Here is a 26,495-nt window from a genome sequence, read left to right on the forward strand (position 1 = left end):
GCTTTTACCCTATACTATACAGATTTCACGGTGGAGACCAACGTTTCTCAAATTGGGGGTCCTCACCCAAAAGGGAGTTGCAGGGGGGTCACAAGGTTATTTTGGGGGGGGGGGTCACAGTATTGTCAACCTTACTTCTGCGCTGCCTTCAGAGGTGAGCGGCTGAAGACTGGCGGCTGTTGGCCGAGTGCCCACCTCTGAAGGCAGTGCCCCACCAGCAGCAGCACAGAAGTAAGGGTGGCAATACCACACCATGCCACCCTTACTTCTGCGCTGCTGCTGGCGGCGGATCTGCCTTCAGACTTGGGCTCCCTGCCAGCAGCCGCTGCTCTCCAGCTGCCCAGCTCTGAAGGCAGCGCCGCCACCAGCAGCAGCACAGAAGTAAGGGTAGCAGTACCGCAACCCCCCCTACAATAACCTTGCGATTTCCCCCCCCCCCCAACTCCTTTTTTGGGTCAAGGCCCCTATAATTCCAACACCGTGAAATTTCAGATTTAAATAGCTGAAATCAGGAAATTTATGATTTTTAAAATCATATGACTGTGAAATTGACCAAAATGGACCGTGAATTTGGTAGGGCCCTACATATAAATATGCAGATGCTAAACATGATTTGCTGTGGAAAGTCACAACGTAGCTGTTATATAGCAAGTGTCCTAATAAATATCTGTTTTCTTAATGCTGTTTGATTTCAGGCTACCTCCAGCATCATTTTATCTCATACCCAAGCAGAAACTCATGAGGGTGAAAATCCTCCAAGTCTATCAGCTAAAAGCCTGGAGAGGACCAACTCTAGCAACAGCAGCTGTCTGGATTCTCTTAAAGCTGACATAGATCTTAGTAGTAAGACTCTCTTGGCAGTATTCACCTAAAACTGTTAACTTATTTCGGTTTTAATCAACTTAGTAGATAAGGGTCTCTTACCAGCATTTATTTTCTCTGGGAATGCTGCATGTCGTGTAAGCTCTGTATGGTAATATGTATTAATCTTTTTCAGTTAAGATAGCTCTTTGATTCTGTGGATGAGTACAAATTGTAATGGCATTTTTCGTAAGAAGTGATTTAGAAAAAGCAGACTCTTGTTACTAGTTGAAGGAAGGCCTGCAATAATTTTTCTCTGTCCTCACCATTAATGGTGGTTATATTCATAATAGAGAGGCTCAGGTGTCACAGATCAATTGAGATGACACAAGGGGAACATATAATAGAGAGAACTGAAGAAAATATAGATAAGTTTCTTTCATTTGATTATTCAGACAAATAAGATTTGAAAGTTGGAAATATACTTTGAACAGAAAATCAAATTAAAATGTAACTTAAAAACAAAAGCAGCCTTGAAATTTGAGAATGTTGGAATTAAGATTCATAAGCAAATTAACTCTGATCCCATAACCCTTTTCACCACCAGCATAATAAGTCATGTGAATAATATTCAAATGGTATTAGGATATATTCTAAAACATAAACATTAGAAACTTCATATCATTAACTACTAATGAACTTTCCTATTACCTCAAATTTCCCCAACAGTATTTCTTTGGCTGCTAAGCCCTGGTCTATATTATAAACTTATGTCAGTATAACTACATTACTGAGGGGTGTGGAAAATCCACAGCCCTGAGCGACATAGTTATACCGGCCTATAACTCCCAGTGTAGACAGCACTATGTCGACGGGAGGGCTTCTCCTGTCAACATAACTACTGCTTCTCAGGGAAGTGGAGTACCTACGTCGATGGGAGAAGCTCTGCCTTTGGCATAGGTAGTGTCTGCACTAAGCCCTACAGCGGTGCATCTGCATCGCTGTAGTACCGTACGTGTAGACAAGCCCTGCGTAAGCATATTTTTTAGGCAGAAAAAGCATTGTTCATATGGTTTGAAGGTCAAACTCTGAATTATATGAAAATTGTTCTTGTAATCTGAACTGGTATGGACCTACAGTCATGACTTCATAAAGTTTTATTTTTGAACCACAGCAATCTCCTTTCTCTCTAGTGCAGCGAAGCAGTCAGATGGAGTCTCAGCTTCTCATGGACAGTATTTGCGAACAGAATTTATTTGAGGTATGTAGATATCTAAAAGGCTTTTAATTTTTTTCCTAATAAGAAACATGTTGCCTGTCTTCTCTTTAGATACTCTTTTGGATGCACCCTTGCTAATGAGCTTACTCTAATTATTGATGTGTACACTTTATTCACTCTGCAGAAATTTCAGGATGGTGTTATCACAGTAGGGGAGTTTTTTACGCTTCTCCAGGTCCATATTCTAATTCAGAAACCCCGGCAGAGTCATCTTCCAGCCAATGTGAGTATCTAACCTCTCAAACGCATACTCATCACTGCCACTTAAAATGTGTTTCTCTGTCTTTATTTCAATTATTTTATAGAATCTGACTAAAGACAGCTAAAGAAGTTGAGTTGTAAAGATCTTTGTTATCAGGCCCACAGACTAACCATTCCCTTTCCCTTTTCCCCAGTTTACTTCTGAATAAATATAGATAGTTTATTTTCCAACCCTGTAGATCAGGTCACCTCAGAATTATTACACACTCTAAGGGCTTATCTACATGAACACTTAGCTTGTGGCATGCCAGGGTGTGAATCTACCCCCACTAGCCTGCTGCATGCTAAGTATCTGTGTGGGCACTTCTGACGTGCACTAGCAGTTCTTTTGTGTGCATTGATCTACTCCCGTATCCTGTACTCTGCTTTGAAACTGGCTTTGTAAATATATTCTGGAGTGCAGCTTTTATTTGGTAAAATGGCAATGATTACATTGGGGCTGGTCTAGTAGTCCAATTTCTGTTTCTGATCTCTTCCTTGTGCCAGTAGGAACTGCTCGTTGTGCCAGAGATAATGCACACAGCACTCCTGGAAAGTGGGAATATTTAGCTTCTTACAACAGCAATCTCTGTCTAGTTTAGGAGTAGCTTTGGCAGGATATTTTATTGTATTTTATTATATTACTCCTGAGGGCATTCTGCACCAAAAAAATAAAAATTATGCGCACAATATTTTAAAATTCTGCAAGTTTTATTTGTCAATAAATAAATGCAGAGGCTCCGGCATGGCAGTATGGGGAGCACAGGCCACTGGCTGCACAAAGGTGGAAGGTCACCTGCTCCCTCCCCACCCCCAGGACACGGACTCAGCAGTGAGGCTGCACCCGACCCTGACACAGCACAAGACCTGGGTCTGCCCCAGAAACACCCTGGGGCCATGCCCCTCTGCACCAGGTGTACCAGGTGTGGGGCAGGTAGGCTCAACTAGGCTGGATCCAAGTGTGGAGGGGCTCAATGTGGGGGGATCCACGTGTGGGGTGAGAAGATTCTGTGTGGGACAATCTGGGTACAGGCAGCTCAGTCGGGGGCTCTAGGTCTGGGAGGATCTGGATGCACAGTGGCTTGTTCCAGGTGCAGGGGCAATGGGACTCTGCAGGGGCTTCCAGGGGAAGGTTGTTGGGGCTCAGCAGAGTGGTCTGGGTGTGGGGGTCTCAGGAGAGGCATCTGGGTGCTGGGGGAGTGGGGCTTGCTGGGGTGAGGGTCTGGGTGCAGCTCGTTGGGAGTCAGTCGCATGGGGGTCTGGATGTGGGGGCTCAGGGTGGTGTAGGGGGTGGGGCATCAGGTTGGGGGTTTGAGTGCAGGGAGCTCAGTGGGGGGTGGTCTGGGTGCAAGGGTGGGGGTCCGGAGGCAGGGGGTCTGGGTGCAGGGGGGCTCCAGATGCAGGGGTTGAGGTACAGTGGGGTAGGGTTTGGGTATGGAGGGCTAGGGGGGTTCTGGATGTACCGGGTGAGGCTTGGCAGGGGTGTCTGGGTATGGGCCGTCTGGATGCACAGGGGTTGGGTGTATGGGGGAGCAGCACCCCGTACAGTGACCCCTTCCCCCACAGCTGAGGAGTGATGGGGGGAGGATGCTGAGCTTCCTGCAGCTGGGGGAGGTTTCTGGGGGTGGGTCTGACACAGCCCCAGCCACTCTTTGCAGGGGAAGAGGAAGTCCCAACATCTCCTGCCTCCAGCCCAGCCGAGACTAGCAGCTGATCCCGGCTCAGGGTAGGAGCCACTGGCTGGGGTGTCCCCAGCCCTGCAGTGATTTACCTCTTCACTGGCTGCTCTGGGTTCCTGAAATGTTGTACCTGTGCTGCTAGGGAATGGTGTGTCACTGCTCTTGCAGAAACCTGGTGGAGTGAGGACAATCAATGGGACACAATCATTCCAGGGTACAAAATACATCGGAAGGACAGAACAGGTCGTGCAGGGGGAGGGGTGGTGGTGGCACTATATGTGAAAGAAAATGTAGAATCAAATGAAGTAAAGATCTTAAGTGAATACACATGTTCCATAGAATCTCTATGGATAGTAATTTCATGCTCTAATAAGAATATAACATTAGGGATCTATTATCGACCACCTGAGCAGGACAGTGATAGTGACAATGAAATGCTAATGGAGATTAGAGAGGCTATCAAAATAAAGAACTCAATAATAGTGGGGGATTTCAATTATCCCTATATTGACTGGGAACATGTCACCTCAGGACGAAATGCAGAGACAACATTTCTTGATACTTTAAATGACTGCTTCTTGGAGCAGCTGGTTCAGGATCCCACAAGGTGAGAGGCAATTCTCGATTTAGTACTGAGTGGAGCGCAGGATCTGGTCCAAGAGGTAACTATAACATGACCGCTTGGAAATAGTGACCATAGTATAACAACTTTTAACATTCCTGTGGTGGGAAGATCACCTCAACAGCCCAACACTGTGGCATTTAACTTCAGAAAGGGGAACTATGCAGTTAAACAGAAATGAAAAGGTACAGTGACTAGAGTGAAATCCCTGCAAGCTGCATGGACACTTTTCAAAGACACCATAATAGAGGCCCAACTTAAATGTATACCCCAAATTAAAAAACACAGTAAAAGAACTAAAAAAGAGCCACTGTGGCTTAACAACCATGTAAAAGAAGCAGTGGGAGATAAAAAGGCATCTTTTAAAAAGTGGATGTCAAATCCTAGTGAGGTAAATAGGCGCATAAACACTGCCAAATTAAGTGTAAAAATGTAATAAGAAAAGCCAAAAAGGAGTTTGAAGAACAGCTAGCCAAAAACTCAAAAGGTAATGACAAAATGTTTTTTTAAATACACCTCTACCTCGATATAACCCTGTCCTCGGGAGCCAAAAAATCTTACCGCATTATAGGTGAAACCGTGTTATATCCGAATTCGTGTTCTATCGGGTCGCGTTATATCCGGGTAGAGGTGTACATCAGAAGAAGGAAGCCTGCTAAACAACCAGTGGGGCCTCTGGACGATCGAGATACAAAAGGAGCACTTAAAGACAATAAAGTTATTGCGGAGAAACTAAATGAATTCTTTGCTTCAGTCTTCACAGTTGAGGATGTTAGGGAGATTCCCAAACCTGAGCCAGCTTTTGTAGGTGACAAATCTGAGGAATTGTCACTAGAGGAGGTTTTGGAATTAATTGATAAACTTAACAGTAACAAGTCACCGGGACCAGATGGCATTCACCCAAGAGTTCTGAAAGAACTCAAATGTGAAATTGCGGAACTACTAACTATGGTTTGTAACCTGTCCTTTAAATCGGCTTCTGTACCCAGTGACTGGAAGATAGCTAATGTAACGCCAATATTTAAAAAGGGCTCTAGAGGTGATCCCGGCAATTACAGACCGGCAAGTCTAACGTCCGTACTGGGCAAATTAGTTGAAACAATCGTAAAGAATAAAATTGTCAGACACATAGAAGAACATAAATTGTTGGGCAAAAGTCAACATGGTTTCTGTAAAGGGAAATCATGTTTTACTAATCTATTAGAGTTCTTTGAAGGGGTCAACAAACATGAGGACAAGGGGGATCCAGTGGACATAGTGTACTTAGATTTCCAGAAAGCCTTTGACAAGGTCCCTCACCAAGGCTCTTACGTAAATTAAGTTGTCATGGGATAAGAGGGAAGATCCTTTCATGGATTGAAAACTCGTTAAAAGACAGGGAACAAAGAGTAGGTAAATAAATGGTAAATTTTCAGAATGGAGAGGGGTAACTAGTGGTGTTCCCCAAGGACCAATCCTATTCAACTTGTTCATAAATGATCTGGAGAAAGGGGTAAAAAGTGGGGTGGCAAACTTTGCAGACGATACTAAACTGCTCAAGATAGTTAAGACCAAAGCAGACTGTGAAGAACTTCAAAAAGTTCTCACAAAACTAAGTGATTGGGCAACAAAATAGCAAATGAAATGTAATGTGGATAGATGTAAAGTAATGCACATTGGGAAAAATAACCCCAACTATATATACAATATGATGGGGGCTAATTTAGCTACAACTAATCTGGAAAAAGAGCTTGGAGTCATCGTGGATAGTTCTCTGAAGATGTCCACGCAGCGTGCAGCAGTAGTCAAAAAAGCAAACAGGATGTTAGGAATCATTAAAAAGAGGATAGAGAAAAAGACAGAGAATATCTTATTGCCCTTATATAAATCCATGGTATGCCCACATCTTGAATACTGCGTACAGATGTGGTCTCCTCATTGCAAAAAAGATATACTGGCATTAGAAAAGGTTCAGAGAAGGGCAACTAAAATGATTAGGGGTTTGGAACAGTTCCCATATGAGGAGAGATTAAAGAGGTTAGGACTTTCCATCTTGGAAAAGAGGAGATTAAGGGGGGATATGATAGAGGTATATAAAATCATGAGTGATGTGGCGAAAGTGAATAAGGAAAAGTTATTTACTTGTTCCCATAATATAAGAACTAGGGGCCACCAAATGAAATTAATGGGCAGCAGGTTTAAAACAAATAAAAGGAAGTTCTTCTTCACGCAGTGCACAGTCAACTTGTGGAACTCCTTACCTGAGGAGGTTGTGAAGGCTAGGACTATAACAGGGTTTAAAAGAGAACTGGATAAATTCATGGAGGTTAAATCCCTTATTGGCTAATACTCTCTCTAAATAGTGAGTTTTGTGGGCCTACAGACTAATGTAGCTATTTCTAGAGCCCTGCGTGGATACAAAAATGTGGATCTGCATCCCCAAGAATCAACTTGTATCCAACCCACGATCCACACTCCAACTTTTATCTGCATCCACACTGCACCCGCAGTAGCACACTATCTCACAGTACCTCTCAGGAGGAGCATCTGTGTCTGAGTGCATGCGTGTGTACTGGATAAGAAATCTATATGGCTTAATAAATGTACACACTACTATTATTGTTATTATTTTAAACATCAATCTTATTATAGAACAGGCATGAGAACAAATAGCCTTTTACATTAAAAATAATAAAATAAAGTCTCAAGTCAATAATACTCAAAATCACAAACTGAACTGTAAAATAATAAAGTCTGCCACCTATTTAGCTTGTGATTTATAAAGTCCTCACACTTAGAACTCAGCAATCCCAGTTTCTTTCCACCAGCCACTGTTCTCCCTGTGGAACCATGCAAGGGGAATACTATCTCAGGGCTACAGTGTTTCATTTTTTCCGGGGCTCAGCAGGTCATCCTCCTAGGCGGGCTGTGAGCAGAGGAGCGAGGAGCAATGACAGGCGTGCTGTGACGCAAGGCCAGTTTCCCCATATGGGCGCAGGAGGGCGGTGCAGGGGTGATGGGCATAGGAGGGGCGTGAAGGTGCTTTCCAGCTGCCCAGCCAATGTTTTGGTAGGTCATCCTCCGCAGCCCCCTAGAGGGCTGTGAGTGGGGGAGAGGAGCAACGATAGCAGGCGGTCCGTGACTCCAGATCAGTTTCCCCAAATGGGCACAGGAAGGGGTGCAAGGGTTAGGGGTGAAGGGGGCACAATACAGGGAATAGGAGTGATGGAGAGGGTGCAGGAGGTTGGTGCAGGGGTTAGGGGTGTAGGAGGTTGGTGCAGGGGTTAGGGGCACAGGAGGGGGGTGAAGTTGCTCTTTGGTTGCCCAGCCAGTGCTTAATTTGTGCCGTATCAGGTCAGTTGGAGAGGGAAGCAGCTGCTTCTGCAAAGGAAGTCAATATGGCTTCCTGACACTTTGCAGAAGTAGCTGCCTCCCCCTCCAATTGACTTGATATGACAATGAAGTCGGGAGAGGTTTCCTAAATTGCTTGGCTGCTTAAACTGTGGTGATAGGAGCATGGGGGATTTTGCTACCTGTCTTGATCTATCACCTCCCTTTTCTCTGTACATGTGGGGAAAGGGAATATAGGATCTGGAAGGTGTGGAAGTAGCCTCATAGGCTATGAGCTGAAGACAGCTGCTTCCCTGCCTTTGAGATCCTATATTTAGAGCTCTGCGCGGATACAAAATTTGTATCCGCATCTGATCCACCATCCGCAAAAATGGTCCGTGGATATCTGCATCCACGTATGAGTATATCTGCTGATATAAAGCGGATATACACGGATTTGCAGGACTCTAGCCATTTCACTAGTGAATGAACAGTCAACAAAACCAGAAGCTTCCTTCGTCCATCCTTGCTTCAAGTTAGAGCAGCCTACATAAATTCTTGTCTATGAATAAAATTTTCAAAAGCATCCAGTGACTTAAGCACTTAGGAGTCTGTCTGATTGAAAGTCAATTGGACTTGGTCTTCTAAGTCACATGCATGCTTTTGAAAATTGTATCCTACATATTTTACTCTAGCAGTTTTCCTGAACTGTAACCTGTGTACAGATACTCTAGGGCTGGCCTTTAAGAATAAAAATAATATTTGGCACTCATATAGCATGCTTCATCCCTTGATCTCAAAGTGCTTCACAAAGGTGAGTAAATTCAAGGTACAGAAGTGATGTGTCTTCCCTTAAGATGCATAGTAAATCTGGTACAGGATGGAATAGAACACAGCACTTCTAACTCCTAGTGCTCTGCCCTTTCCACTAGGCCATGCTGCCCCCCATAGGAACTTTCTCTGCAATAAAATTTCTGCTAAATAACTATCTCAATCCTGGTACTAATTTCTGGATGTGGATTTGACTTGAAGTTGGTGTTTCTGAAATGCACTCTTTTGGATTTTTCAGTTTCATTCCTCTTTCCCTCTCTAGTATGCAGTGAACACAGCTCCTACTCCAGAAGACCTGATTTTCAGCCAGTACATTTATCGCCCCAAGCTGCAGATTTATGAAGAAGATTGCCAGGTTCTTTCTCAGATGATAGAAGAGTAAGAGAGGGGTTGTGTTTTTTGTCATTCACAGGGAATATTAGTTTTTTGTTTGTTTGTTAACCCATCATCTTAGATTTGGCTGCATGCAGGATGACCTGAAGGGAGTAATTCCATTATTTTCCAATGGACAGGTGGAAAAAAGTTCAAGACTGTAGTAAGCCTGTTTAATTTTAAACAAGTAATCATTTAAACCTATGTATTAAAGCTGAATGTGGGAAAGTCTTGGTAGGACTTGTGGGTCTGGAGGTGGGTAGAGACAAATCTGCCAGCAGTGATTTAATTTGTTCTTTATCTCATCAGACCTGTAAATGTAACTTAATGTTAGCAAAAGTAAACATTTTTGGACACTTTTATCAAAGCCAATAAAAGATAGCAAACAGAAGAAAGAGCATGATGGATTACAATCTGCCATTATCTGTTCTAATTCTCCAGAATTTATCAAGTTAAAATACAGACAGTACGATATCCCAGAGTCTTAAATTTTCTTGTTCATGATTGATTCTAGTATCTGATTCTTTAGTCACACGGCAATTAAACTGCTAAAACAAAATATAGGAAATAGAATGTAAAAGCCCTCCTAAAAACTTAACAACCACACCACCAATTCCATTTCCTCCTCCTTTGTTCCCTGAACAATTCTGCCCTTCATGCTCAGCCTTCCCTCAAAAACAAAAAACAAAAAAAAGACAGCTGGGGAAAACATGAGCTTTGCATCATATTCTGTAGGTTATCGAATCTGGGCTTGTGCAGATTTGAGATGGAAATAAATTCCAGGTTGCCTCTTGTTTAAACCAATGGATTGTTAGATTATCCATGGCGGTAAAGTTAACACAGTATCTCACAGGGAGAGGTAGTCTCTCAAGTAATCAAGGAAAAATCCACTTGGGAATTTATAGCTCAAAAACACCACCTTAAACTTCACCTGGAACACAACTAGTAACCAATGGAGATATCGGAGCAGCAGATGTTTAATGTGCTTTCAGCATGAAAGCAAGCTGCAACTTTCAAATTCAGCTTCTAGTTTTCATTGCAATAATCCAGCCTCAAGGTGACAAAAGTCTTGATAACCATAGCACGGTCCATATAAAAAAAAATGGTACAGCCTTTATGCCCCAGGCCGAGGATAAAAAAAAAAATCACTCTTAGCAAATTTTTACATGGATATCCAATAAAATCTCCAAGTTGTGAATAAAACAGTAGGGGTATCCTGTTAATTGGGGTAGATTCTGATATGATATGTGAATCACTTCTGGGTGCCTTGCTTATCCTGTAAACATTATGGATGAAATCTTGGCCCCACTGAAGTCAAAGGCAAAACTCCTTTGACTTCAGTGGGGCCAGGATTTCATCCTAAATTACCTTGACCTCATCCATGCCCCAATCTTAGACACCAAATAAGTCATTGCACTGCACCAGCCAGTTCAGATATGGAAATAAGTTGAATGACGACAGCATATGTGCTGGCTTACGTATGTGCTGTCTTACATGACTACAACAAGACCCTTCTCTGACCTTTTTTTGTATTTCAGTTTAAAGTTGTGTGCAGGTGTCCAGGATAAACTTTTGGTGGATGTGAATAAGAGCCTCTGGGAGGTGATGAGGACCTTCTCTGACAAAGAGGTAATGCCAACTGTTGCAGTCTTATTGCATGCAGTTATAAAAACTTGAATGGTGACTGGACATGACTAGCTAATTGTGGGACAAAAGGCAAATTATTATTATAGATCCAAAACTGGCTAGGAGACAGGAAATAAAGAGCTGGAATAAACAATGGTCAATTTTCATCATGGCAAAAAGTTAACAGCAGAATGTCTAAGGATTGTTTATTAGGTCTTGTGCTTAGTACATCTCTACCCCGATATAACGCAACCCGATATAACACGAATTCGGATATAACGCGGTAAAGCAGCGCTCCGAGGGGTGGGGCTGTGCACTCCGGTGGATAAAAGCAAGTTTGATATAACGCGGTTTCACCTATAACGCGGCAAGATTTTTTGGCTCCCGAGGACAGCGTTATATCGGGGAGAGGTGTATATTAACAATCTGGAAAAGGGGAATGAGTTGTAAGGTAGCAAAATTTCATAGGTCTAAGGCCAGAAGGGACCATTTGGATTATCGTGTCTCACTTCTTGTATAACAGGCTGTAGAACTTCCCCAAAGTAATCCCGAGAGTATTAGCTTTTAGAAAAATATCCAATCTTGATTTAAAAATTGTCAGCGATGGAGAATCCACAGGACCGTTGGTAAATTGTTCCAATGGTTAATTAGAACAACTGTTAAAAATTTACCCCATATTTCCAGTCTGAATTTTTCTAGTTTCAATCTTCAATTTGACGGTGATACAAAGTTATTTGGGTTAGTTGAGTTAAGAGAAGAGTTAGGAATTTCAGAGGGACCTAACCAAGCTAGGAGAATAGACTACACAATGGCAGATGATGATCAGTGCTGATAAATGCAAAGTAATGCACATTGGATGGAAAATTTTGAACTACTCACACACCTTTCTGGATTCTAAATTAATTCATCAACTCAGGAAAAGAATCGGCATGTCACTGTAGACCACGCAATGAAGAATTCTGCTCAGTGCACCCCTACAGTCAGAAGAGCAAACAAGATGTTAGGATGTGTAATGAATGTTATGGATAACGCTGTGTCTGTCACAAAAGTCACTGATTCTGTGAGTTTCTGTGACCTCCGTGACTTCTGCAGCGGCTGGTGCTGGCTCAGAGGCTGCCCGAGCCGGGCTCAGGGCTGTGGCAGGGGGTGGGGGTGTGGGGCAGCGCTTACCTGGGGGAGGGGCACCCCGGCTTGTTATTTGACATAAGTGTCCAATGCTATTGGTGTTTTGATACTTTGTGTGCTCCTCTAGTTTTGAATAAGGGATTTCCAACTTGCTAAGTCTTTGCAAAGAATAAAGTACTAAATTATATTAAGCCTGATTATCATTATGGAACTTCCTGACCCAAATTTTTGATTCCTGGTGTGTAGAGCCATGTGTGGATACAAAAAATTTATCCACATTGTATCCACAAACATGGTCCCTGCCCCAAAGAGGATTGTGATGGACTTCCCTGGGATGCAATCTGGAACTGGGGTACTGCTGAGCCCTCTGGCATACCAGCCTGGGCCCCCTCTCGCGCTGTGAGGCAGTGGCAAGCTGAAATCCTCTCCAGACATTATACTTACACAGCCATACACAAGCAGGGACACCCCAAGCTGCAGTTACATGAATGTTTCTCCTAACCACTCATGAACCAAGAATAGAGAGGCTCCAACCAGTCTCCCCTTCCCCCCCTCCCGCCCCCCCAACTCCACAGCCTAGGACCCCAGAGCTGTACCATCTTGCCCTGGTCAAAAGCCTGACCAGTGTAAGTTTATTTCCCAGTTCACCCCTCCCTCAGTGTGGAAAGAACAATGCACCAGCCCCTGTTCCTGAGCAGATTTACCTTTGCACTTCTAACAACACACTCTTTTAGTAAAAATATAAAACAAATTTATTAACTACAAAAATATTTTAAGTGATTATAATTAATAGTGTATAGATCAAAGTTGGTTACCTAAGAAATAAACAAAATCGCAATCTAAATTTATTAAACTAGATAAGATTTGAAATAAGCAGTGTCTTACCCTGATGGTACCAACAGTCCACCAATCTTCCACACATAGGCAGTGCTTTCTTCTTTCTCGCCTGGGACCCCCGTCCCCCCGATCAGTCTTTCTTCCTCAGGTGTTTCCAGGTTGTTCCCCATACAATATGATGGGGGCTAATTTAGCTACAACAAGTCAGGAAAAAGATTTTGGAGTCATCGTGGATAGTTCTCTGAAGATGTCCGCGTAGTATGCAGAGGCGGTCAAAAAAGCAAACAGGATGTTAGGGATCATTAAAAAGGGGATAGCGAATAAGACTGAGAATATATTATTGCCCTTATATAAATCGATGGTACGCCCACATCTCGAATACTGCATACAGATGTGGTCTCCTCATCTAAAAAAAGATATACTGGCACTAGAAAAGGTTCAGAAAAGGGCAACTAAAATGATTAGGGGTTTGGAACGGGTCCCATATGAGGAGAGATTAAAGAGGCTAGGACTCTTCAGCTTGGAAAAGAGGAGACTAGGGGGGGATATGATAGAGGTATATAAAATCATGAGTGATGTGGAGAAAGTGGATAAGGAGAAGTTATTTACTTATTCCCATAATACAAGAACTAGGGGGTCACCAAATGAAATTAATAGGCAGCAGGTTTAAAACAAATACGAGGAAGTTCTTCACGCAGCGCACAGTCAACTTGTGGAACTCCTTACCTGAGGAGGTTGTGAAGGCTAGGACTATAACAGCGTTTAAAAGAGAACTGGATAAATTCATGGTGGTTAAGTCCATTAATGGCTATTAGCCAGGATGGGTAAGGAATGGTGCCCCTAGCCTCTGTTTGTCAGAGGATGGAGATGGATGGCAGGAGAGAGATCACTTGATCATTGCCTGTTAGGTCCACTCCCTCTGGGGCACCTGGCATTGGCCACTGTCGGTAGACAGGATACTGGGCTAGATGGACCTTTGGTCTGACCCGGTACGGCCGTTCTTATGTTCTTATGTGTGTTGTAGGGGGATTGAGGCCAGTGGTGATGTCACTTCCCATTTTATAGCTTCTTCCGTGTGGAGGGGATTTCATTGTTACAAGCAAAGCCCCAGCACAGTTAGTGGAAAAATACAGGCACAGGATGAAGTTTAATATCACATGATCTAGTCACATGCCCTTGCGTGCTTCGATAAGTCATAGCAGCCATTATCCATATATTGGCTCAAGCATCCACAGGAAAGCTCATCAGGTGAGGCTAAGCCTTTCCCATGGCCCATTGTTTTCGTTGATGGGCAATTACCTTGAATAGACCGTTCACAATTTGCTGGCTAGACTGGGTGTAAATTAACTTATGGGAGTTACCCAGGAGCAAGCACATTTGAAATACAGATGCATAGTCAATATTCATAACTCCAGATACAAAAATGATACGTGCATACAAATAGGATAATCATATTCAGCAAACCATAACTTTTCCATTAACACCTCACATGACAATATTTTGTACAAGATTCATCATAATTCTATCACAATCATATCATAATCCTATCACAATGGTGAATATGGGGTGCAGAGTTTCACATGGATATCTGCAAATTTGCAGGGCTCTGGATATAAAACTTGGATCCGCATCCATCCGTGATCCACAAACATGGTCCATGGATACCTGCAGATTTGCAGGGCTCTACTTGTGACTCATATATGCTGCTACCAGACAGCTGAATCAGTCCCAAAGAGTAACATTATGTAACTTTCTAATTCACCTTGCCTATTGTTGTTCTTCCCATCCATTGCAGCTGAAGAACTTTGGAACAGAGTTGAATAAAATGAAATCCTGTTTCACCAAGAAGAGTAAAGTCCTGGCTCACAAGGGGAAAGTGAAATTGTATGACAATTTGGTGCAGAACACACAGGTATTAGGGTTGGAGAAGGGAAGAGGGTGGTAGGGGCCATTAGGGATTCCTGATTTATTTATTTAATTTATATTTAAAATTTGTAAGGTGAGTTGTGACTATCAAGTTATGCACATAACTATCCTATGTAAATATGCATCCTATTACTGTTAATCTCCTACTTACTCCCTCATATTGTTGCATCTTATTTTAAATTTGATTGGGAACACTTTAGGGCAGGGGCAATATCTTTCTATGCACTTACACAGTGGGGACCTTGCTCCTGATTCAGACCTGTGGATGCTACACACTACAAAGTATAAAAGGGGAGGGAGAGTAGCAATGACATGGGCACTGCTATCTTCTTACAGTGTGATCATATTGCACTACAAGTAATGAGAGAGTGGGGATATCGGCATAGGCCACCAGTCAGAGAAATAAATGGAGCATTTGTCCCAATGTGAAGGACATCTCAGAATTTGCTTATTTCTTAAAGAGTCAAACAGGTTAGCATTTGCTAAAAAAAAATCTTCTCAGTTAGCACCCTGCATCATCTCTCCTCTTCTTGAGAAAAGTGATTGAAAGATTATGGCAAAGCAGCTTTGATATCATCTGAAATCCTGTGATTACCTTAACTGCTCTATCTGGTTTTAGGTCAAAGTATGATAGATTGCATTGGTTTCATTGGTCCATCTCCTAGCAAGCAGAGATCAGTGTGAGAGTCCTAGCAAACACAGAACTATTATTTAAATGCAGCCATAGATTTATGTGAAAATATATTACTAAACAAAAATGAAACATAATTATTCAATTTTGCACTTAGATCCAATGGGAGAAACTACAGTCAAGAATAGCAAAAGTGGATGAATTCCTCAGGAAGATGGATAGTTGTCTTTTAGCTCTGGAAACAGGTAAGTGTTTCAGATACCAGTTCAAGAATTTTCATTTACTGGAGTGTAAACACCTCTTAACTTCTTTGGAAGAGCTACTATTCAAATGATCACTTACAAGCAGAAACTAGAGAAGGGGTGTTTGAGCATTACAACTCCTGTTCTATGAGTAACTTGTCTGTATGAGGTTGGTTGGGTAGGCCTGTGATTGTAGATTTGGCTTAGGGGAACCTTGTAAGTAGGACATGGAGACTAAGTGACCAGTTTTTGTTTTAATATATTTCAGTGCTCAAGACAAATGTGCGCCATGAGTTTCAAAACTGCTATAATGAGATATAGCACAAATAAGATTTTTACCCATCATCCACTCCTACCTGAAATTTTCTGTGTAAATTGTAGAACTACAGACTTCTTGTCATATGTGTCCATATTGTCATTTTTGACAAAGTAAAACTGCAGCTCATTATTATAATAGCTGAAGACAACTGAAACCTAAACATTGAGCCTGACATTGATACAAAGAGAGGCTGCATTCTTGCAGGAGTCACTGCTGTGCCTCAGAATAGTGTGGTGGGTAGAGAGTGGCTTCTAACGCTTCTTTCCTTTAGTTACTAAGTTGGAAGATTGTGAAGCAGATATCAGTGATCCAGTGGCAGAATGGGAGTCCAAAGTGAGAAACTCTGAGAAAGGTAATGGGGCCACTTGAGGTGCATTTCTCTTAATGAACTCTGAGGGTGAAAAGGTTTGTGGCCCAGAGTAGGGGATATGTACCTCCAGGCTAGTGTGAAAGCAAACACTGAAGGTGAGCATCTTACCACCACAGTTGTCTTCACTGGGTTGGGAGATAGCTATCCACATAAACCATCCTTTCTACATTTTATTGCCTTTTTTCTGGAAAATCAGAACTTGGAATACAGTGAGCTGAAAAGAACATGAGCTGGCTACAATGCATTGTTCTCCAAGTGCTGAATAATTGCCCATTTCTACTGACATCCTAGCAAGGGTAATTACCATCACCCTGGGATCTCTCCTGATGTTGAGAACCAAGGCTGCACAGCCAGTCAGGCTTTTTTTTCATGCTTCTCGTACTGCTTGCAGATCTCTTTCATAGCTTTTTTACATTTCTTAGAGCTTGAAAACCTCAAAGCCCAAGAAGAGGAGCTTCAAAGGTAGAATTTTACACAATGATTCTTTTACCTTTATTTAAAGCCTGCATGTGCACTCAGGTTCTAGAGATTGTATCAGGGTGCTTTGTCTTCCCAGGAGCATCTGATTTTATTGCTATATTTCTATAGGGATCTGTCAAATCTGGAGGTTCAGAAGAAGCAGGGGTTTTCTGAGATAAAACGTCTGCAGAATAAAGCAAGTGATTGTGAGGAGCTCCTCGACAAATACAAGTAAGGGAAGGAAAGGGTCTTCACCTTTGATTTTTATTCCAGAGATCAACCAGTTCCCTCTCCTCACATTGGTAGTGCTAATGTATTTTTAATTGATGCTACATTTGGGAGCCTATCTCCTGGCAATATAGGATTAGCAGTAAAGCTTCTGTGAGTTTAGTGCATAGTAGGATGAACTGATTTTATATACATAAGGGTCATTGCAAAATCTCTTCCTATAGAGGTCTCCTCCCCTTCCAAAATGAGTATTTTTGTTTTAATGTTTAGTGTTACTTCTTAATAGAATACAAACTTTTCAATATTTCCTGGAAGGTCATGCTCATGCTACTGTTTCCATCTGATGTGATGATCCACAGGAACAAAAAAGGGCCAGCTACCATTAGCACATTTATGTGGTGGTAGATGTTGTATGTACATCTAGTACTTTTATCTTTTTCTACTTTTTCTTTGGTTGTAACTCAGGTTTTTCTTCTTTAGCTTCACTGAATGGGAGATCAGTGAATGGAGCGATCAACAGGCAGTGTTTACCTTCCTTTATGATTCTATAGAACTGACTATCACATTCGGACCACCAGTGGGTGAGTGGCAAAATTTGGCAGGAGCTTTTTCCGGTTTACAAACCAAAAGGTTTACATAATATAAATCCATCGGATCAGGCTGACATCTTTAGACCTTATACTAGTAGAAGAGGGCAAACATACTAGAGTGGAAGCACTCAAACTGTGAGTTAAGGTAGTTATGGATTGGAGTCCGGGCCTGATTTTTTTTTTAACAAAAGGATTAAATTATACAACCTAGATGTCTGCTCCTGGAGAGAGATTTCTGAGGTGTTAGGAAGTGCGCACAGTCTGGAAATACACACTTATGGTTTGTTTTTGGTCTCTCACAGATGGTGCTGTTTTCAATGACAATCCCTGCAGAAAGATTGTTGATATGAGCTTTGAATCTCTGTTGGATGGTAAGGCTCTGAAGTGGCTTGCTGCTCTGGTCCTTGGGTTTGCCTGTTTATGGGAAGGTATCTTCACACTTGCACTTTATCTGCAAGTGCATTGCCTGACAGCCCCCAAAAGATTATTGATTACAAATATAAACAGTTCTGAAGAATAATTCTTTCTTTTGTCTTACAGAAGAAAAAGCTCCACTCTCATCATGTCTAATCCAAAGGCTCATCTTTCAGTTTATTGAAAGTCAGGGTTCCTGGCAGACAGAATGCACAACAATGCACCACCTGCCCCAGGTAATGTTCCAAGAAGCTAAACTACAGAGCCCTGAGAAGATGATCATGGAATCTGTTCTGTTCAACAGAATAAAGATGATATTCTTTAACAATGATTTCTTAAAATAAAGTTCAGCCTTGAATTAATGAATATTCTGCTGCTTAAGTGTTTGTCATAAGGAAAGTGATTCTAAAGCTGTAGTTTCACTCAATCATAAATCATACAGTAAAGTATGTGGTTCTGCTCTGAATGGTGACTCTGTATAACTGTAGATTCCTCAATCAATAGATCTGTTCCCTGATTGAAGTCTGCTTGCTTTACGATTGGAATAAGTTTTACTACTTCTATTAGCACTACAGAGCCAGCACAACTATCCAAGACAGAAATTCTATTCTGGTTTCTACATAATTAATAGAATAGTGGTTTTAATTGCAGAACCAAATTTGGCCTTCCCACAAGGATGCAGAGGTATATTTGAGGGCAGAATTTGGGCAGCAGAATTTTTATCTGTAGTAATACTTGACCAGTTTCATTTTTAGATCCCAGACTGAGTGTAGAGCTAGCAGTTAAGATTATGGGGTTTTTTATGTACTTTCTAGAATAGAATTGCAATTTAAAATGTTATATAGCTTACAAGAGTGAACTCCGATTACTTTTTCTGATTGTCCACTTAGATGCTGCATGAGGTCTCATTAGTGGTGAATCGCTGTCGACTCTTAGGAGAAGAGATTGAGTTTTTGAACAGATGGGGTGGAAAGTTTAATCTTCTGAAGACAGAAGTGGATAATACAAAGTGAGTGATTAAAGATCAAACCTACTCCAGTTCAACCCCCCAAAAAGTGCTGTTAGTGACTACTCACAAACAGAAGACTTTGAATCACACTTTCCGTCTAACTTTAATAATGGAAGCCAGCTGACATCCAAAAATTTCATTGTTTTTGTTTGTTTTTGGGTGGTGGTGGTTTGTTTGTTTGGTTTTTTTTTTTTTTTTTACAAATTCAGCATCTTTTAAAAAAACAAAACCCTAACTTCAGAATAGCAGAAAATGAACAGTTCATGGATTCTGTCAGCTTCCTCATTGACATATCTTTCATCACTTGCTACCTGCCACTTTGACACATACCTCTATCCAAAGCATTTTAGATCAGGGTGCAGCAACGTACAGGGAGTCAGGACCAAGAGTAGTTCTGCAAGTAGATGTAGCTGTGTATTCCACTTAGGTGTGTGCACACCCAGCACACTGAAGCTGGAGAATTTTGCCTAGCAGTACCAGTAGAGGGGCAGTGCTCATACCTCATGGCCACAGCCCCTCCCTGGCTATATGGGGCAGCGTCACCCCGAAACCTGCCCCTCCTACGCCCCCCAGTTCATAGATTCATAGATTCTAGGACTGGAAGGGACCTCGAGAGGTCATCGAGTCCAGTCCCCTGCCCGCATGGCAGGACCAAATACTGTCTAGACCATCCCTGATAGACATTTATCTAACCTACTCTTAAATATCTCCAGAGATGGAGATTCCACAACCTCCCTAGGCAATTTATTCCAGTGTTTAACCACCCTGACAGTTAGGAACTTTTTCCTAATGTCCAACCTAGACCTCCCTTGCTGCAGTTTAAGCCCATTGCTTCTTGTTCTATCCTTAGAGGCTAAGGTGAACAAGTTTTCTCCCTCCTCCTTATGACACCCTTTTAGATACCTGAAAACTGCTATCATGTCCCCTCTCAGTCTTCTCTTTTCCAAACTAAACAAACCCAATTCTTTCAGCCTTCCTTCATAGGTCATGTTCTCTAGACCTTTAATCATTCTTGTTCCTTCTTTCCACTTGTGGCTGGAGTCAGAGCTCTGTGTGGTCTTAACCTCTCACTATTTTAGTGTTTTTTCTAGTTATATATAGTTAATTAGTACCCTTAGTAGTAGTTAAATTATAGTGTTAGCTGTATTTAGTTAAGTACTCCCTTCTGATACCCTTGCCAGGGTTTAAACATTGTCTGTCGTGTCGGGGAGCGATCTCTAACAACAATCCTTCGGACGTGGAGTTTGCTGTGTTTGGGAGAGGCCCACATCTAGGAGCAGTGTTCGATCTGTAAATCAATCACAAAATGAACTCAAGTGGCTAAGGGCCTTTGCCTAAAACAGCACCTGCTTGAAGAGGCCATGTGGCTTCCTTGGACAACAAAGCCCTTGTTGGATCAGAGGTCGCCCTGGGGTTCTGAGAGTGCTGCCACTTTGTGCCCTGGAGCAGGTGTCTCTCCAAAGAGACAGAGGAACCGTTCCCTGTGGAGTGTACCAATGAAGAGGTCGCATAAGACCAATCAAGACTACTCTAGATCTTGTGGGGACTCTTTTGCCTCTTCCAGGAAGAGCATGGAGCAGCACAGAGTTAGTGCCAACCTCCCTACCGCTCCCCAGGACTGAGTAGGGAGGTTAGAGACCCTGTTAGATTGTTTCCATGTCGGTAGCATGCCAGGTGGCTGCAGACCTCCTTTGCCTTTCTGTCCTGACCTCTCCTTTGGTCCTGGACTTTGCCACGGCTAAGTCATTTTTAGCCCCATTGGCTGGATAGGCCACTGAACCCTTATGTCTCCCTGATGTTCCCCTTCCACAGTCTGTGGAACTGGGGAAGTACCAGGCTCAATGCAAGGGACCTTGGCACTGGGAAACTCCTTGGCATTGTTGCAGTTGGCGCTGCAGATGTTACTGTGGTGGCACTCATCACCTTCCGCTTCAGCACCATCAATCACCTCGGTACCAGGGCCAACGTTGGGGTCAACTCTACTTCCACCACCAGAAACAACGGAGGTGTACTCAGTGCCAGCGATACCATTTCCACTGTCAGTGTCAGTTTCCTCTTCGGTGTGGGCTACGGATGAGTCAGACTGGTTGCTCGCACCCTCAGGGCTGGCTCCACCTTTATCCCCTTAAGCTCAGGACTCATCAGCATCCAGATTAGGATCTTCCTCTCCTCTCCCATTTTCCATTGCCTGACTCACAGCGGGGGCCATTTATGGAACGCTGTTGCTATCAGAATTGGTGCTTATCTTGCGGTCAGGAAGCCTATTGGCCACCAATGCCCTTACCGATACCTGTGGAATCCATGGATGCTCCTCATCTTGCCCTAAGGCGAGATCACCGAGCAGGTCTGTGGCGGTGAGCGTCAATCCACCACAGGCTCTGGTAAACCTTCCCATCGCCTCCAGTCTCGTCCATCCAGGTCCATTGGTCCTGGAGCAGGATCTGGCTCTGGCACAGTTAACCACTTCCTCTTTATCCCTAAACAATTCTGTATTGCCAAGCTCTTCCTCTCCTTTAGTACCAGAGGATGCCAAGGCATACCAGGACCTCCCTCAGTATTCAGGAGAAGTTTCTCTAGAAGAATACCCATATGTTGTTGGATATCTTGCAGCCATCTCTTCCTGTGAGAGTCACCCCCCCCGACTAACAATGCACTCCTAGAGCCTGTTACGGTTCTCTTGAGCACTCTGGATTCAGTACTGCCTAATGTGAAACCCAGGGAGAAATTCTACTTCATTCCAGTGCAGGGATTTGAGGGATTTTAGTCCCATAATGCCCCAAACTCCATGGTTGTAACTGCGGTGAACAATAGAGCCCAACAGGGCAGGTTTATTTCCACTTCCAACGACAAGAACCCTAAATGGATCGTCCTGATGGGTAGGAAGATTTACACCTTCTCTTCCTTGCAGATGTGCATTGCTGACCAGCAGGCATTGCTGTCCAAATACGATTTTCTGAACTGGATGGCTATGTCTAAGTTTGCAGACTAGCTGCCCGAAGTCTTGAGGAAGAACTTCCAGGCATTTATCACTGAGGGCTGCTTGGTGGCTAAGGCTTTGTTGCAGTCTGCACTGGATATGGTCGGAGAGTTCAGCCAGAGTGATGGCCTCGGCAGCGACCGTGAGAAAAGCATCTTAGCTGCAGAATTTGGGCATTGCTCCCAACGTGCGACAGGCCATAGAGGATTTGCCCTTCGATGGACGAGTGCTTTTTTTGACAAGACAAATGAGACTCTGCACTCTAGGGCTATCCTACGGTTCTTGGGGGTGTACACACCGGCAATGGAGAGGCACCACTGCTGTGGTCAATAGCAGCAGCAGTATCATCAACAGCATGCATTTGGGAAGCCTTTCCCTCCCCCAGGACAGCGGGACTACCCCAGAAAGGGGCATAAGTCCAGGAGGAGGAGGCATTCGGGTCTGGGGTTTGACCAATCCCCCCACACCTTCACCCGGCACCCCCCGAGCACCTGTTTTGACTCCTTGGTCCAGAGCAGTGTTCCAGTGGTCACTCCCTTCTTCCCGTCCCCTTTGTTTGGGGACTGGCTGACTTGCTTTCACTATGCTTGGGGTTTGCTCTCCAGAGACAGCTGGGTCCTAAGCACCATCAGATTGGGCTACACCATCCAGTTCCTTTCCACCTCTTCCCCGACCCTCCCTCCCTATTCCTCTTTAGGGACCCCTCTCACAACATACTGCTCCTTGAGCAGGTTTGCTCGCTATTGGCTTTGAGAGCGGTAGAGGACGTTCTGCCAGAACACTGGGGTCAGGGCTTCTAATCTCAGTCTTTCTGATGTCCAGATCCAAGGAAGAAATGAGACCTATTCTTGACCTTCGTGGCCTCAACAAATATATCAGATACATGAGGTTCTGAATGGTCACTCTATTGACTGTCCTCCCTGTGTTGTCTCAGAATGTCTGGTTTGCTGCTCTGGACCTTCAGGATGCGATTCACGTGGCAATTTTGCCGAGCCACAGGCTATTCCTTTGATTCATCGTAGCAGAGCACCATTTTCAGTATACGGTGCTTCTCTTTCGCCCCTGCGGTTTTTACCAACTACATGTTCATGGTGATGGTGTACCTCAGGAAGAAAAAATCAACATCTTCCTGTACCTGGATGACTGGTTACTGAGAGGCAGGTCCAGAGAGGAAGTCCTTTCCCACGTCAATGCTACATTGCGCTTGCTTGACTGTCTGGGTCTCATCTTAAATACCAGTAAGTCAACTTTGGTTCTCGCTCAGAAAATCGAGTTCACTGGGGCTCTACGAGTTTGAGAGCATTTTTGCCTACCAAGAGCTTTCAGGTGATTTGCCACCTTTGCCTCAGTCTGTAGTCTCAGTCTTCCACAACGGTTCGGACATTTGCAGGGCTGCTATGTGGGCATCCATCCATCCGTTTATGAACCATTATGCCATTACCGCATCTTCCAGGGCAGAAGCAAGCTTTGGTAGGGCTGTCCTGTAATCTTTGTTTGGGTAGGCTGTAAGCCCTGCCTCCTTGGGTGGGTACTGCTTGTGAGTCACCTAAGTGGAATATACGGCTGCATCTACACAAAGAAGAAATGGTTACTTACTGTAACTGTGGTTCTTCGAGATGTGATGCAGACGTGTATTCCGTGACCCACTTCTGTCTCCTCTGCATCAGAGTCTACTCTCTGCATGTTTGGTGTGAAGGAACTGAGGGGGGTTGGGGCACCCCCACCTCATATGGCCAAAGGAGGGGCTGTGGCCACAAGGCACAAGCACTCCCCATTTATGGTACTACTGGGCAAAATTCTCTGGCTTTGGTGCGCTGAGTGCGCACACGTCTAAGTGGAATACACAGCTGCATCACATCTCAAAGAATCACAGTTACAGTAAGTAACTGTCTCTTTCTTACAGTTGGTCTTCAGGGAAAAAAAATCAAAACAACAAAGCGAAGACATCTTAAGTTTGCTTCAGCCAGGTAGAAAAACACAGTGCTTAACTTAAAGTTCATTTAAAGCACAGTAATCCTTCATTTTCCCAGTTCCCACTTTCCTGTGGTGCTTCCTTGTCCTGTGGTATGGCTGGGCTGAGCTGGACAAGTACTTACTCTTCACTGCAGGATCCCTCTTCCAGATTCCCACTACCTCTTTGTATCCCTGTTCTAGTTAACCCTTTCTCTATGTTCCTTAATGTGGGGTATATACACATCATCACAGGCTGGGTTTTTTTGGTAATATCCCTCACTAATATTCTGTGTCCCTCATCACAACATAACAACAAAAGAAAAGGCAGTACTCTTTAGCGAGGTCAACAAAACAAATGTGCAATTACAGATTTGGAGAAATGAGGGTTTTGTTTTTTATTTTTTGAAGGGTTGAAATCCAGAAAAGGAATCTTTCCTCTCCCTTCCTGCCCTAGTCTTTCCAAAACAATTCTGCCCTAAGACAAAATGGGACATATTAACCTTTAGGGAGATTGGTTTCTTCTGAGGGGAACTTGGGCCTTATTACTTAAAATGGGAAGATTCCTTCAACCTTACCTACTGCTACACGATAAACAAATTCTATTGATGCTCTTCAAGAATATAAAGTGAGGCTGTGTATAATGTCTGTGTTAAGACACTAGGCTTTCACATCTGGAGACACAATTTCAAAGGAAGCTGTATTATAGGAAGCCATGACTTAACCCTTTGCATGTACATTTTGTTTTCCATGCAGAGTGAAGCTCTTGTTCTCCACTTCCACAGCTTTTGCAAAGTTTGAGGTGACATTCTCTTTATCTGCCAACTACCCATCAGCTCCACTCCCTTTCACTGTCCAAAAACGGATTGGGAGCCTTGGGTGAGTAGCAAAGGCAGAAGAATAAAGGACTTTGGGCATACTTTTCACTTAAAAGCAGGGAACAGGAAGTTAAATGCTAATAAGTATACTGTCAGAAGTTCATCTGAGATAATTTCTTTTTGTCTTTCCCAGCCAGGATGAAATTTCTGCTGTTGTGTCCAATGTGCCACTGGGCACCAACTACCTGATGAGAATGGTCAAAATGATTCATCATAACTTGCTCCAGGGTTCCCTGATCGTTCACTAAATCCACTCAGGTCAATACAGTTCTCAAGTTGGATGTCTGTCCTCTTCAAACTTACAAGAGTTGCCAGCTTCTTTTAGTGCTATGAGAATCTGATTTAGCAACTGACTGTGAAATTGTTCAATATTTAAACCACTGAAATGAAATCTCAGTAAGCCTACTACCAAGCACCTCTCCTATACCAAAGCATGCTGAGGGAATGCAGAAATCTGTAGAGCCAAGGAGGAATTTCAGATGGCTTCCATTAACTTGTCCCACTTTTCTCATATTTTTTTTCCTCTTCCCCAACCCCTCCAGCCACTGCTGGTTGTGGTTTCCCTTTTGTTACACCGCCACATAAAAGAAATTCTAGCTCCTATAACCACCAGAATTAGCCTGATAATTTATCTCTGGTTTGTTATTACCAAGGTCTATTGTCTGTCTTCCAAGGTTTGCATGACTGGAAGTTACTATCACTAACTAGCCCAGATTTTAAGTTTGATTATATCAGCTGACTTGGAATGTCTCTCAGATCACAGAAACTATAATTCTGGTTTCTGCTGCTTGACAAAATTATAATTTACAAAATTCACAAGTGGCATGCACAGTTAGAAGTTAGAAGTTTCTCTTTAAGGTTACAGATCCCTGTTTCTAACCATTGATTTTGCAGTGCAACAGAACCCAAAGTCACATGGATCAAGTTGTGAACTTTTCCTTGTGGAATTTGGTTCTAATCATTCTGCATGTAGAGCCTTTTCTATTGCTAAGGTGTTAAGCTATTTGATGCACTTACTTAGGCTAGGCTCCCTATTTCTCAAAGGGGTAAGCAGGCTAAATATGTAAATCTGCTTTTGCTTAATGTGTTCAACAGGTGACATGGTAGGAGATGTTCAAAAAGGCTGGATCTAGCAGACACACTTCTAGCACTGACCATTAAGTTACTGTCTTGCTTGAGGCAGCTGTTTCCTTAGAAAAAAACTCTGTGGTGATTTTCATTAAATAGATGGACTTTTCTCTGCCTAAACAGAGACCCAAATAGTTTTTGCTCTTTTTATCTGCAGTATTGGTACAAATGGTTAAAATAGATACAACAAATCCAGCTAAACAAATTCCAACTATCTGAAAATGTCTTGTGATGTGCACTATGGTCTCAGAAACAAGCAGCTCTTTTAGCTGTATTTCAGTCAAATTGATCATGTTTTGCTTAATTATTTTATAATTAAGTTTCTAAGGAACCTTTTAGTAATTTTAATGAAACTGACACTACTAGACTTTTTGCTTTACCTTTAGGGATACTTTATGGCAAAACTTTTTTAAAATTTCATCATAAATTCATGTTTCTTCCAAATACAATCTCCTTTACCTGTCCTCCTTTTGTGTCCTCACTGGAATAGGATCCTTGTTTAGCAAACCATCCATATCATTGTTTCCTTTAACTCTTTGTACTGATCCTGGTAATAGATAAACTAGTAACAAATTCTAAACATTTGCTGAATGCCCTGGAGAAGTTGATGTATAATTTGCCACAGAAATCACTAACTGACATCCTGTCTGTCC

At 42.9% G+C, this 26,495-nt stretch overlaps 1 protein-coding gene across 1 annotated transcript in view; it reads left to right on the forward strand.

Annotated features, from left to right (window-relative positions):
• The window catches only part of KNL1 (kinetochore scaffold 1), a 41,253-nt gene extending 16,291 nt beyond the window's left edge, over positions 1-24,962 (forward strand). Inside the window, exons 10-25 of the mRNA XM_065404119.1 lie at positions 696-843; positions 1,995-2,062; positions 2,205-2,303; positions 9,024-9,139; positions 10,672-10,762; positions 14,517-14,633; positions 15,436-15,523; positions 16,111-16,191; positions 16,632-16,671; positions 16,798-16,899; positions 17,377-17,477; positions 17,789-17,857; positions 18,027-18,136; positions 18,791-18,909; positions 24,593-24,715; positions 24,848-24,962. Coding sequence (XP_065260191.1) covers positions 696-843; positions 1,995-2,062; positions 2,205-2,303; positions 9,024-9,139; positions 10,672-10,762; positions 14,517-14,633; positions 15,436-15,523; positions 16,111-16,191; positions 16,632-16,671; positions 16,798-16,899; positions 17,377-17,477; positions 17,789-17,857; positions 18,027-18,136; positions 18,791-18,909; positions 24,593-24,715; positions 24,848-24,962 — 1,587 coding nt within the window. The remainder of the gene's footprint in view (positions 1-695; positions 844-1,994; positions 2,063-2,204; positions 2,304-9,023; positions 9,140-10,671; positions 10,763-14,516; positions 14,634-15,435; positions 15,524-16,110; positions 16,192-16,631; positions 16,672-16,797; positions 16,900-17,376; positions 17,478-17,788; positions 17,858-18,026; positions 18,137-18,790; positions 18,910-24,592; positions 24,716-24,847) is intronic.
• The last annotated feature ends 1,533 nt before the right edge of the window (positions 24,963-26,495 follow it).

The sequence above is a fragment of the Emys orbicularis genome, chromosome 4 (genome assembly GCF_028017835.1).
Source record: "Emys orbicularis isolate rEmyOrb1 chromosome 4, rEmyOrb1.hap1, whole genome shotgun sequence".
NCBI lineage: Eukaryota > Metazoa > Chordata > Testudines > Emydidae > Emys > Emys orbicularis.